At 34.7% G+C, this 14,949-nt stretch overlaps 1 protein-coding gene across 7 annotated transcripts in view; it reads right to left on the bottom strand.

The window, feature by feature from the left end:
* LOC106133945 (polyhomeotic-proximal chromatin protein) overlaps positions 1-14,949 on the bottom strand; it is a 57,169-nt gene that overhangs the window by 38,244 nt on the left and 3,976 nt on the right. Inside the window, exon 1 of one of the 7 annotated variants that reach the window (XM_060953402.1) lies at positions 5,496-5,581. The exons of 1 other annotated variant lie outside the window; for it this stretch is intronic. Coding sequence is in view for 3 of the 6 variants with exons in the window: in XM_060953398.1 (XP_060809381.1) it covers positions 1,228-1,280 (53 nt within the window). In the remaining 3 variants the exon portion in view is untranslated. 5 more of the 7 variants (XM_060953399.1, XM_060953398.1, XM_060953404.1 and 2 more) reach the window with 5 other exon arrangements.

The raw sequence follows: 14,949 nt of genomic DNA, 5'->3' as shown, positions 1-14,949 counted from the left end.
TGAATTATACTAATAGTGCTTATTGTGCGAAATATAAAGATATATATTACAAAAATAAAATAAAACAATATTATATAATAAGAACTCAACATGTTACACTAACAATAACATTTTTTAAATTTTCTTGGTTTTTAACTTCATAGGGAAAAAGTGTAATAATAAGTGGTATGACATGTGAGTGTGCTAGAGAAATAAGATTCTGAAAAAGTATTATTTGCCACAAACACCTTGCTACTTCATTAAAAATTTCAATTGTATTTATGAAAGCTAGGTATTTAATATTCCTTAGTTCCACCTTGAGGAGTTTGAATCATTAACCATTTAAATTACAATCTCTATCATCAGCCGCTACAGCCATCATATTCATACAAATTTATGCCATTTTTTATATACAATCTTAATTCTAATTAATTCTTGGGAATAGGCGTACATTTGTAGTAATAATAATATCCATTGTCTTTTGCACAATCTGTAGTACAACTTTGGAAATATGTTGCTTCCAATCTTATAGCCCGATAATAATTACCCTATGGGATGAAATCATTAGCTTATGTTATATTATCTCTAACGGTTATGACGTTAACCCTTTTTACTCTCACCTAAATAGCTATTACCTAGGTATCGACCAGATCGTGTAGGAAGCTGCATATGCAATGAACAGTGGAAAGTCGAAACATACCTGAGCATATAATCAGCCATTGAAAAATAACAAAAGTGGTTTATTAAGGGAACTAAAAAGTGGAACAATCTTGTCCAACTAAAATAAAACTTCTAAAATATGTTTTTAACAGACGATCACAAATTTAATAAGGTAATAACCATGTAAATTTGTACATCTTATTAAATATAAGCAATTTTAGTATGAAGAAATAAACCAATAAAGTACACAAAGTCGCAAAATTATAAAAATAATTACCAAATAAAGATAAGTTACATACCACAATAAAATTGAACGAACAGGAAACAAACATGAACTATCAGCTGTCAAGCGTCAATGTCAACTCACTGTCACAAACAAATATTCTCGTCGTTGAAACGTTCCATTTGCCCACAATATTTTTTATTTATATCATCATAAAAATAGTTAAAAAATCACAGATTTAAAACCATTATTTATTATCATAGCTTGATATAATGTCTGTCTGTGCAGTTATTAGTTTTTTCTTTCAGTATTTCTCAGGCTTTAGGCGTGCTTTGGACAAATTTTGCCCGCGAATTCGTACGTACCGTTTTTCCGCTCCCGTGGGAATTCCTTGTTTACTACACTTTGGATTAAACATCCGCGGATTTAAACTATCAGCGGTCGTTCGTAGACAATCCTGGCAAACATTTCATTTTTTAGGTATGAAAGATACTCTTATAGTATTCTTCTTAGCTAGGGCTAGGAATTTTGGAAGCACTTAGTTAGATATTACTTATGAACTTTTTGTGATAGAGTTAATATCTACTACCAAATTCAATACATAGCGCATTCTTCGGAGTACAAAGAACTTATATAGTGACAGTACCAAATATATTTTTACTACCTAATCAAAATTTAAAATATTTCCCGTCACAAATCACCGTTAGGGCATCATTTAACACTAAAGTAAAGTATATAACTCAGAAAAGAGAATGGCATAGCCCAGGTTGGATTTGAACCCGTCCCTCCACACCACTGTTCGCAATCAATTCATCCAAACATGAATTCACACAAAATTTCAACCAAATATGACATTACATAGGACATTATTTGGATTAACAAAAAAATACTTTATATCCCGAAATTCTAACGGCAGCGGAGCCCCAGGGCACATATAGTTGATATCAAATAATTAATAATCCGTAGGTACCTACTAATGGACTGGACTGATTTAGCATCAGGTAGAACAACTTTAGCTTAGACGTTCTTTCCGTACATATTACAGAGTAACTGGTCCCTTTGGCTTTCAGATCACATGATTCAGATCTTCCACTATTTTTTTCACCGTCAGATTATGCTTATCAGGCTGAACAACTTTTGTGAAGACGTCTTTTCGATATTTAGTTATGGTTCAACGTCGGCTGTTCCAGATTCCCAAATAAATTATATTTATATAAATAAATAATTCTTTGAAAATATACTCAATGTTCAGGCAAACATTTTTTACTGTTTTATTATATGTATTGATTGATGAGTATGATACAATGTTGTGAATACCTACCTTATAAAATCTCATTAGTTAGTTTTAATATACTTTAACGTTAGTTTTTGTCAAACATCCATACTGACTATTAACAAACTTTCGCATTTATAATATGAGTAGGATTCTGCCTGAAATCTAATTTATTTCAAAACAAATGTACACCTATGGCACTTTCGCATAATACAGCTTTCTAATGGTGAAATAATATTTGAAATCGGTTCAGAAGCTTTTAAGTTTATTCGTTACAAAGATACAAAAATACAAGTCTTTTCTCTTTATCAATATTATGGATTTTTGTTTTCGTAAATATATAGACCCGCTCCACTCTCCTATCAGCAATAGTGATGGGGGTGTTAACCAGCAAATTATTATCGATAAAAAGATGATAAGTAAGTAATTTTATTCCGAATAATAACTTATTTATTTAAGGTCCTATTTTTATTTTATTGTTGTTGTTTTCATATGTATCACAAACGCTAATTTTTAATACATATTCATATTGAAAATTGTTATCCATCGTCTTTTTTGGTAAAATAAGTTTTTTTTTTTTATATATATATTATCTAAGTAACGACCTGTTGAAATGCTAGTTCAGGTGGTCTGATAGTAGTTAGTTGTGTAAAAATAATAAAAAAATATATTTGAGTTAAATGATTAAATCACAAAGATATGTTAGTAGATTTTAGCGTTTCTATTTTTTTCAGCAATTACTTGCCATAAAAATTTACTTATCAGTACTTCGAGCACTTCGAGTATTGTAATTTGTAAGCCACGTGGTTTCTGGTAAAATAGAAAATACGTTAACCTTTGGGTTGCGAAGGTCAGACGACAGTCGCTCTGTACAAAAACCAGAGTATATATCTACCTCGGCAAATCAACTATGTTGGGTGTAGTGGAGCCTGGGGTCTGATTAGGCACCACTTAACCAAGAAACTGTGACCACACTCAGATGAGAACCATGCCTATTCATTACTGTAAATTAACTGTCTCTTTCACATTAAAGTCATTTAAGTATAATAGTAAATTTAACCAATTTTTAGGAAATCTATGGAAAGCAATGACTTAATGAGTCTTGAACGAATTCCTATTTTAGTAAGTGTTGATTTAAGGTGTAGGACTATTACAGCTCGTGAAAAATGAATATGTGTTTTAACTTATACATATAATTTAACTTAAAAGAGTAAACAGAAACGAATCAACAGTCAGAAAGTTTTGCCAAGGCAAAGCCACACAGCTGGACGTGGCTTTCAGTCTTTGTAAGACTTTTGACTCCATTGTATTTGTACCTAATAGTTTGAGTTGTGACTGTTGGTGATGTCTGTTGGTTATACATAATATTATAAAGAGAAAAGGTTTGTGGTTTGTGTACTATTGTTTGTAACGAAAAAATTCAAATACTACTGGACCTAATTTGATGAAATTTGGCACAAAGATAGATCAGAAAGTAAGGATTAAAAAAAAATTTTCTTAAATTAATAACTTTGAACCAATTTGGCAAATTTGGCGAAGAGATAAAATAAGCCTTCAGGAATAACATAACATTTTCTGGGCATTCCCACAGACACAAAAGCCCACGCAAAATTTTGTTTGCATCTGATAAACGTAAAATCTAGCGAACAATTTCGATAAAATAGCTTATAATGATAGCCCAGACCTTTGTAAGTAACGTTAACTACTTTTCTTGCAAAAAGTATGCCGATACAAGTGTCACAGGCAACAGATATTGAGGTTCAAAAGACAGATAAAAGGGGGTTTCGACAAACTCGGAAATCAACATTTATATCATAAAAACTAATAAAGAATCCGTAATTTTTATATTGGAGTTTCATTGTTCATGTAGATAGGTACTCATAAACTTTAAAGTAAGCCAAAGCAATTAATATAAAATTAACTTATTATTATTCAAAGGTCAAAAAAAGTGACATGGCCGATAATTGGTGCCAACTGTTATACTTTAGTTTAGTGCATTTTAAATTTTGACCACTAGCTTAAAGTGCACTTTTGGTGAGTGGTCAAAATATCGCATATTGGTCAAGAAATGGCTTGGTCTAGTATTTAACCAACAGGGGGTCCATTTCATAGTAGGCAAGTATATCAGCTGAGAGTTAAACTATTCAAACAAAAAATTTAGAAAGATTACTTAGAACCTACTGGGACCTACCCAATAGTGTTTCGTAAAATTCACACAAAAAGTACTGGAGAAACTCCTTGAAGCTGTTTTGATAGTTCAACATAGGGTAGTAAAGTTGATTTTGTTACTGTAAACCTAAAATGTATGTAAACAAAATTTACGATAATAAATTTGCTAAGTATTGTATGTAAGTTGGTATCCGTGTAAGTTAAGGTACTAAATGAACAAGTACGTCACTTGTGTAGTAGGCAGGTACTACGATGACTAAATTATAAAGCATCATTTATACCTATAAAACTGTGGATAGAACTGAGTCAGAATTTACTAATTTGTTAGTTACGATAGCCATGCTTGTCAATATCAGCATTGTTACTTACCTGTATGACCATTTTTTAAATACTTATCAATAGTCCTATACTCATTTTAGGGACAAATACCTAAATAAAACAACACGTCGGGCATTATTTCACAAGGGGAAGCAAAAAAATAATGAAAACGAGCGAGCGAGATGGAGTCATGCAAACGCGTGTGGTGTGTGAAAGAGATATTCAAATACACAAGGGGAGTTGGCCGGAACGCAAACCGGTTCTGCATGTGTGCAGACAGACGGCGCCCTCCCTCCCCTCGGCTGTCGACCCTCGGGTGCCAGGGCCCCACATTGTCGGCGTTTCCCCGAAGCGTTGCAATAATAATACCAACGAACCCCATTAACAAGGCAGGGCAGGCAGGCCTGAGTTTGGAAGTGTTGAAATTAAGTAATTAACATCCCAAAAATGACAATAGTACTGTTGGAATCATAAAGGTTGTAACTGTGTGTATTTTATTAACTAATCCTTTCTCTTTCACTAACCTATCTATAGGAGAGTTTTGCACTAACACTGTCATTGGCTTACCATGGTAGGAAAGCGTTTCATTGTGATTTATAAAATCTTCAGCTCATTAAATCAAGCCACACGCGTCGCACTCACCACACTTGTTCGCAATGGTAAAGTAAAAAATAACATAAAATACCTTTTGGTGTAAAAACCATAAGAACAACGTTCCATCGTTTCAAAATAAAAGGTTAACTGAAACGTAAGCGCCGTCCCATGCGGCAGTTATTAAAATAAAAAACAAACAAAAAGGTAAGGATTGAGACATTCGCACGGGAGAAAGTAAACACAACACTTATTATCGACGAAAACGACATACAAACACACTTTATCGATAGTCCGGCGCCCGTCTCATTGTAACTATAACCTTCTTTCGAGTAGCGAAACACGACTGTATAAAGTGTAGAGCGCGCGTTCAGCCGGGTACCGGCTTGCCGCACCCATTCCCCGCACCACCCCGCTTCTTAACGCTCTCCACCGCCTGTCACCAATGGTACGCCCGCATTATACTATGGCTTCTCATTGGTTGGTTCATTTTGTGACCGTTCCACAAACAAAACCGGTTGCCAAGAACAGCACGGAAGGGCACGAGGGACGAAATTAGTGTTTTGCAATTTACTTATTTCTATCTCTCTCCTACGCCAGGAAACGTCAAATAGGGATTAAAAATTAGCATCTGCTCGCTTGCTACTCTTTTATCTTACTATGTTTTTTATCTGAACATGAGATTCTCGTAAATGTTATTAAAAACTTGTTATCTATCATTTATCTATTAAATGTACTTTAAATATAAATCATACCATGTTGTTAAAAAAACCATTTAAAATTTTAATAATGATTAAGTATGTAATATTGATACGAACGATTTATTGTTGTGAAAATATGGATTTGATACATAAATTATTTTTATGATCCCCAAACAGTCGTTAGGTACTTATATATTTTGACATTAGTTACATTACATTAGAAAAAATATATATTTAGAATAGGCCCAGTAGGTATATTTTGTGCGTAAATGAAAGGGGTGCTTACTGAAGCACAGGTAAATCACATTTTCAAACAAGCAGACCCCAATTGTTTCAAAAGATTACTCTCAAAAATCCCATTTAAAGGTTTCGTAAAAAATATATATATTACCTATATACCCTGTAGGATTTGTACCTGGGATCACTCGAGCGTCGAATTGTTTGACCGTTCATCCATTACGTTCACAATTGGCTTTAGAAGGTAAATATAGGTAAGTATATAAGTAAGTACCGTGATCCAAGGAGTGGTATATTTTTTTGAGAATCACTGGGTGAATTTGGTGGTAATATTAAGAAAATTAAAAGTAAGTGTCAATATTTGCGAACTGTGTTATTAAAAATGGCGCAATACCTATGGGGATACCAAGTATTAAATTTTTGGGCATTTTTGATTTTATTATATTTTGAAATGAATAGTGTTGGTTTAAAATAAAAAAGATGGAACAAATTTAGCCTAGTTCCATTAGTATTTAGTAATAAACACAATTTAAATTTGGTTCGCGTAATAAAATAGATAAATACATTCTTATTCCACTTATGTTCCGCTCACAAAAGAAAGCAAGCAGTGAAGGAAAGTCTACCTAAGTGAAACTGCTAAGATACCCAAGCTCTTTTTCAACGTTTATGAATAGCCCTGCGTGGGTTTTATGTTTTATCGATTATCGATAACTTTTTTTTTGTGTTGATGATATCACTAACATTTCTATTTCTGACCCTGGTTACTTGGTTTAAAATCCCGTAATCAGTGTTTATTTTTACCATACGAATTGTTATGACATGTCATACCAAATCACTTACTATTGATCAAGTAAGAAAGTAACTTTTTACAGGTAAAATAACGCGTTGGTTAAATATTTAGAAATTAAAAATATGATTAGTAGCGCCATCTATTACACTGTTTCAAATAATTTACAAAAGGGCTTTCAAAGGTATGGTGCACTAGATGGCAGCACAAACTCAAAGCACTGAGCATTGCGAGAATGTACTCGTGCTCGGAGCACAGCACAGAATCTAAAGCTGAGTTAAATCAAAATTCTAGCTAGTCTTTAAATAAATTTTCTTGTACAAAAAGTAGACTCTGGATACAAAACGTATTACAAATGTTTTCAGATATATTACGATCACCTAAAAATTCTTGATTTATAAACTGAGTTTGTGACAAAGACAATTTTAGCACAGACCTTTCGGCGGGAGAGACGTTATTATTGATTTTTTGAGTGCTGATGGCCCAACCATAGAATATACCTATATTTGTTTAAATAAATTTGAACCCTCAGATAGCCAGCACCGTTAATAGACCCTGGAGACCATATCCGACATTACCACGAAGTTTCCAATAGTTACTCTCATATTTTTTTGGAAAACTCTCATGTAGAGGAGACGGAAAGATGACAGAGGGGCTCGTTGCACCACACAGATATTCCCATTATTTTTTTGTTAAAAACTTAGGTAATGACCGAATGTTTTGACCATTATTCTAATGGTCAAAACATTCGGTCTTAACCTAAGTACCACTAGTACCTGTATCAAATAGCAGGTGCCCATCATCGGCGCGACTTTTGTCTACAGTAAATCTTGAAAACCCAATCTAGGAAAAATATTGCCAACATAATGCTTAAATATATAATAAAAAAAAAGTTCCACTATTTGCAATCCTCGGTTTGCACTTAGGTTAGGTGGGGAGGTACTACCTGGGTGCCCAAAGTATTCGACATTTTCAATTCTACTTGGAAATGCGTATACCTACCTATAACACCCCGGTGAAATAATTCGACATAAATGACTGGAGGACGTCCCCCTTTACAACGGAACATCGGCAACTTGATATGAGGTATTGCCTATTCCGTAAAATTTCTCTTTGTGCTAAGTTACCTATATTTTTTTTTCTTTTTATCTTGCTAGGCACTATTAATGTAGGAACTTACGTTGCAACATACTGAACCGTATAAAGAAAGCCCATCAAAAGTAACTAAACTGCTCTGTAAATTATTTTCTTAAATATCTATGGTTTCCATCGTCAAACCTGGGTGACCTGGAGACCTGAAATACAGGTCTAACCTAGTTTAGGCTTCAGTCCACCAGTATAAATATAAATTTAATTAGTATATTGGTATGTTGTGGAATAATAAATCTTTTTCAATGTGTCAAAAAAAACCTGTTATGGCACTTAAGTAGGTATATATAACCCATATGGGCAGGCGTTTACCTACTTTTCAACAGATCAATCAGAATCAGAATCAATTATGTTTAAACACAGGGCTAAAATACTTTTGTTTTTGACCTGGATAGGTAATCTTATAGGAATATAGAAAAAAGAAAACGCCCTTTCCTTCATTCCTCGATATGGAGTTATGATATAATACTCGTATATACAATGTTGATGATCGGATTAAGTATGCTCTTTTGGGCATTAAGGTCTTAAAAGGTTTCAGAAATCTATATTGGTGTAATCCGCGACATAGTCAATATGATCAATACTCCCAATTCTTTTGTTCCGACTGCTGTTGATGATACTGATACCATGCAAAGGCATGCAGGACTAGGTGAGGCGCCCGATTCTGCAGCCACCAGAGAAAATTCCCTTTTTTCTTCGTTGCGGCCGTCAGTGTGGAGTTGAAGTCAGTCCATGTCATATTGAAACTCATAAGAAGGGAACTAAACACAGTGTACTATGGAAGTGCTCCATCTATGGGGAAGCAGGAAAGAATCTTTTAAATAATGCAACCTCAGGGTTACTACACCGGCCTCATGGGATCTAAGCATCGGTGGCACACGATTCAGAGCAACTGCGTGAAAGATCCGATAAACCGGAACGTTATTTAGGATTTTTATTATCAAAACAAGAAATATGCAGTGCTTCCCGTTCTTATCTCTTCCAAGAAATTCTATCTTAGTAGGTACACCAATTGAACCCACAAGGAACCAATAATCTTTTTAGATCTAGCGGTTTGAGCTGTGCACTGATATATCGGTACAAAGAACTTTATTCCTCAGAAATCACTTGTAATTTTAATTAAAATATACAAAGACAATATTTTATTGTTCTAACTCTACATCAACAACTTGTCTGTCAATTTAAGTAGTTTCTTGTTTTATTTCTTACAAAAATTCAGTGCCGGAAACCACGCGGCACAAACCATAAGTAGTTTTTTTTGTTTCTGTCTTTATTCCTGAAGTTCACCCTATTTGTGCCAAATTACATCAAAATCGGTCCGGTAGTTTTTGTTTTGTGTTTATTCGTTACTAGCTGTTGCCCGCAACTTTCTTTGCGTGTTATTGGAAATACGAAGGTTAAGGTTATTAAAATTAACTCAAATTCATAAAAGACAAAAAAATAAAACACTGGTTTTTGAAATGGAGAAAGAAATGACAGCATGTAATATTTTAATTGGAGGAGAAAAAGTTGATCAAGTGAAAGAGTTTGTATATCTAGGATCAAAGTTTACATCAGATGGCAAGTGTGATAGTGATATTGAAAGGAGAGAGAACGCGGGGAAAATGGTAAATGGAGCTTTGCATGTCTTTATGAGCATATAGAAACTATCCAAAAAGGCCCAACTGGCTGTTACTACACTTGGCGGCATAGGGGCGTGTTGGTCCATTAATGTATGGGAGTGAAAGTTGGGTATGGCAAAAGAAGCACGAAAGCAGGATAAATTCAGTGGAAATGAGAGCGTTAAAGAGTATGATGGGTGTGAAATTGAGTGACCGGATAAGGAACAGCGTGATAAGGGAATGCTGTGATGTGAAAGAAGATGTAGTTACAGGAATAGAAAAGGGTATGTTAAGATGGTTTGGTCATGTGGAGAGGATGAATGAAAGCAGGTTGACTAAGCAGATATACAAGCGGAGTGGGAAGACCTAGACGAACGTAGCTTGATCAAATTAATGGACGTCCTGGGATGAAGAGAGTTATGAATGTGGATGAAGCGTTTACAGACATGACAACATTTTTTTGGAAAATATACTCAATTTACAGACAATTTTTTTACTGTTATTATATGTATTGATGATAACTAAAACACGAGAACTGTTACGAATAAACTCAAAACAACAACTTTATAATTTCTGTTGTATGGATTTCCTCATATCATTTACGAGGTAAGTCAGTAGGCTCTATCCATATTCATCTAAGGTAACGTTCTCTCAGTGGTATAGTTTTGGTGGGGCATGGCCGGTGGTATTGGCCGCAGTGCGAAATTCCATCATTATGTTTCTTATTGTTACTTTTAGCTCTGTCTATCCGTAAGGGTTAAAGACATGATGCGTGTGAAAGTGAATCGCAAAGTGCGTGTGTATAAGCACCAATCGAAATCAGTAAAAAATTTGTGGAATACTCGTATAAACCACATCTGTGGATCGTAGTGAGCAGAGCGCGTTCACCTACACATCTTTGACTGTCTCTAGGGCGGCTATGCGAGGGGTGGCTCCATCGATCGGAGAGGGCAACCTCACCCCCCGCACCCTATTACGTAAACCCCGTAACGCTCGTTAAATGACGTAGGACATTGACCCTGGTTGACAGACGACTTTGAAAGTATCAGAAATTGTTCGCCGTCGCGTCGTGCCGAGAAACCGGTGAATGTGGAACATGTTTCGATAGCCTACTTCTAAAAGTGTGCTATTTTGCACGTGAGTTTTGACAACTTCAACTGGGGATTTGTTAAAATATTTTACAAAATCGGACTATGTTTACTTATAAGTAGGTATTAGTCGTTAGACTAAGTAGGTAGTACTTACTACAATTGTTGTTCAATGAATAAGATTGACGATTGGTAAAATGTTAGCGCTACTGTGTAATGAAAAAGCGCGAACTAAGCCATGAAATTTTATCTAGCTATCTATAATAGTTTAATCGTTCATTCGAATCGGATTCCTGAGTGGATATCCTAAACGCAACAGGGATGCATGACCGCATCGGATCAATACTATCGTCCCCTGTAGAGCTTATAATTACCCGGTGGGCCCGGGATTTGGGCCCTATACCGACCGCAATAGACCGCAAGTTTCAGCGACCAAGCGTACTCGGACTCCGGCCCAGTCCTGCCGCGTCCCTCGTCTTTATAGAAATTACACTGGTACCCAACAAATTAACGCTAGGTACAACTAAGAACTAACTCATCATTCTTGGAGTCAGTAGAGGTATAAGCCTAAAATCTAAAATTGTTTGTACAACTTTTCAATCAAAGTTCAACATAATATTATTATTATTCAATTTGATAGTAAGTAGTTCTCGGTCATGTTTTGACGAACTATTGCACTATGGCACTGGCAGCTTAGAGCAATAGTACCTACCGTACTGCTGAATGTAGTGATTTCGAGACATGTTATTGTAAAATATGGCATATTTTAAAATTACTGTAAAAAGATCAAGATCCTTTTTATACAATGTCACCCTTATCCCACTCTTTATGTAATATACTCGTATCTAGAAATTAATGCTAGGAATTTACAACCCCAAACCTTTTATGTATGCATAGATTTTTTCTCGTTATACTGGTTATACCCACCACGCTGTTGTAAAAATACAGTCGACGCAATAAATATTGTTTATGCATAATGTTACACCTATGGTAGAACAGAAAGTAACTTAGAGGAATTAAATAATAAAAACGAGTCGATCAAAAATAATTTTCTGTGTTCGTTAAATCCTACGGACTCACTACCTTATAGTTTTGTGACCAAACTTACGATTTGGGCGTTGACAACAACATCAAGCCTTCCAAGAACCATTAAGATGCAGGTAATGAAATGTACACGTGGCAAGAAAACGAACTAAATTGTCCCTTACTGTCTACACGATAGAGTCTAAAAATCTATAACGGAACACTGGGTTCCATTGTCTTTCGACACCACTTCGTTTGTTTGTATCTAAATGAAACTTTGTAGGTAAGTATGTACTAAACTTTCAAGGTTTTGTGTATTGTTACATACATTATTAACTTCTCATACTTAATAACATAAGACACATTAATATATGACCCCTTTCAATTAGGGATGTGCCGTGCGGTTCCCGGTACCAAAACAAAGAAGAATAAGACCACTCCATCTCTTTCCCATGGACGTCACAAAAGGCGCATTAGGGATAGGCTTAAAAATTTTGCGATTCTTTTTTTAGCTAATGGGCTAGTAACCTGTCACTATTTGAGTCTCAAATCTATCATTAAGCAAAACAGCTGATCGTGGCTTAACTATCAGTCTTTCCAATACTGTTGGCTTCGTCTATGTACGAGTATGTATGTTCAATAAGGAATAATACCAACCTATTAATTTTATCGATAACAAAATACTGAACTGATGAAGGCTGTATCGCTTCTGTACTTCTACTGTAGAAAGCTTCCACAACTGTTTATTAAGGATTCCATACCTAAAAGGTATATTATTAAGCCTCCACTGTCTGTCTGTCCGTCTGTCTATCACCAGGCTGTACTTATCTCATAAATCGTGATAGCTAGAAAGCTAAAAAATTCCTAAATTATAAATTTTACCATTTCCATACAATAAGCGTAGATAGCGCTAGATGGCGTTGTTATGGATTTTACCGATATGAACTGTTTTGATATTTCTTTTTCTTGTGGACCCCATGATGTGGGGTCATGGGGTGGAGCTTGATGGATCTCTCAAAAGCCTGCGAAGTTGAAAATGCTCAAGGACTATTTTGGTAATCCGTACCTAAAGGGGTAAAATCTTTATCACTAAGACATCGCTGTCCGTGTGTCTATCACCTACTAGACGTCGAAATTTTGGCAGAAGATGTATTTCTGTTGCCGCTATAAAAACAAATCTACTAACGGACAAGTACAAGACAACGTACAAGAAATACTAATAGGATATTTAGTTTTATAAATTAATTTGAAAAACTTATTTCTGTTTATACTTTATAAACACATATACCTAAGATTTGTATTTTAGTATTAATGAATAAACTCAAAAATACTGGACAGATTTTCACCGAATTTCCCACGGAAGCGAAGCATATCATTAAATAAAACAAATATTTAAAGGTCATTTAAAAATGTGAATTTCGTGCTCTCTTGGGCCCCGATACAACCCTATCCCGGCCAGGGCATGATGGGAAAATTACTTTTTCTGATTAGCCTGGATGTTTATCTATAGGTATGAGTACATACATACATACATAAAATCACGCCTCTTTCCCGGAGGGGTAGGCAGAGACTACCTCTTTCCACTTGCCACGATCCCTGCATACTTTCTTTGCTTCATCCACATTCATAAATCTCTTCATGCAAGCTCGGCGGTTTCAGGTATGAGTATTTATTATAAAATATAGTATCGTTGGGTAAGTATTTCGTAACACAAGTCTCGAACTTACTTCGAGGCTAACTCAATCTGTGTTATTTGTCCCGTATATATTTAGTGTATTCTATTTATTAATGCAATTTTTTATTTGCGTGTGTTTTGTTATAAGTAGATAACGTACGGAACACTTAACGCGCACATCCGACTTGCACTTGACCGGTTTTTCAAAATAAGAGATCCGTTTGCGATAGTTTAGGCATTTTACTTACAAATTCATTGTTTTGAAATAAATACATAAAATATGACTTCCTTATTCTCTTTGTCAAGAAAGCTATTTTATCGCAGGCACGTACGCCGAATATATTGATATCAAAGTAGGTACCTAAAGATTAGGTGTAGTTGGCTTCCGATCAAATACTACGAAAATAATGATATCGACTTAGAGTGATGTCACCTACTTACCTAGTAAAATTAGACTAAGGGTTAGTCAAATATACCTACTTAATACCCTTTCCATATTATGTATCAATACAAAAATCCGGCAAAATGAGAGTCTTGGTCCAGTACCCTATTACAAAGCCTCCGCTGTCGGTCAGTCTATCCGTCACCAGGCTTTGCTTTGTTTTGCTTTCTAACTATCATTATGAGATACATCTCATAAACAGTGATAGTTAGAAAGCAAAATTTTTGTTAATTATTTATTACCGTGGCCGCTATAATAACAAATACCTAATTTTTTAATTGTTAGGCTTAATATTTATTACGGTACCAGGTACAGCAAAAAAAAAATCACAGAATATTTACATGTATATAACCTTTCAAAATAAATAATTAAATAACAATAAATATTGAAAGGTAATACAAAAATCCGTGTGATTTTCGGCACTTTAGAATAGAACCAACATGGATGTCGTAAAAGCGTCACTATTTGAATTTCAATTCCATCATAAAGTCTTTTTAAGGCTTGATTGGCTCTGTCTACCCTGCAAGGGATATGGACGTGACTATTTGTATGTATGTACAAAAATAAATATTTAAGTAACAAACGTGATGATGGTACGGAACCCTTAGCGGGAGTCCGACTTGCACTTGGCCGTTCTTTTTTCTTAGTAGGTATCCTGGGTCTTGGATCTTCATTTTTTTTTTAATTATTGATTATAAAATAAAGTAACGTTGTGTTATTATATATTATTATATATAATTTTAGGGCTTGGAAGATTTTTATTCTTAGAAATAAATTAATAATGAACTTTTTTTTTTCTTTTTTTAATAAAGCGAAGCATGGACGAAAGTCTAGTCAATATTAACCCCTATATATTAATGTTTTCAATCTCATAAATTTTCACCGCGACAGGGAAATTTATTTTAAAAAAACCCAAGCTATTCATTTCTTTTTATTGTTTGTAAAAGTAACACTCGTAAGGATCTTTACATTCGAGGGACTCATACTTTGTTGTTTAATTGTATTCGTTCGTATTCACTATATTAAAATCTAT

The sequence above is a fragment of the Amyelois transitella genome, chromosome Z (assembly GCF_032362555.1).
Source record: "Amyelois transitella isolate CPQ chromosome Z, ilAmyTran1.1, whole genome shotgun sequence".
Lineage (NCBI taxonomy): Eukaryota > Metazoa > Arthropoda > Insecta > Lepidoptera > Pyralidae > Amyelois > Amyelois transitella.
Note: the sequence above shows the minus strand (reverse complement) of the source record. Positions and strands in the feature narration are given on the sequence as shown.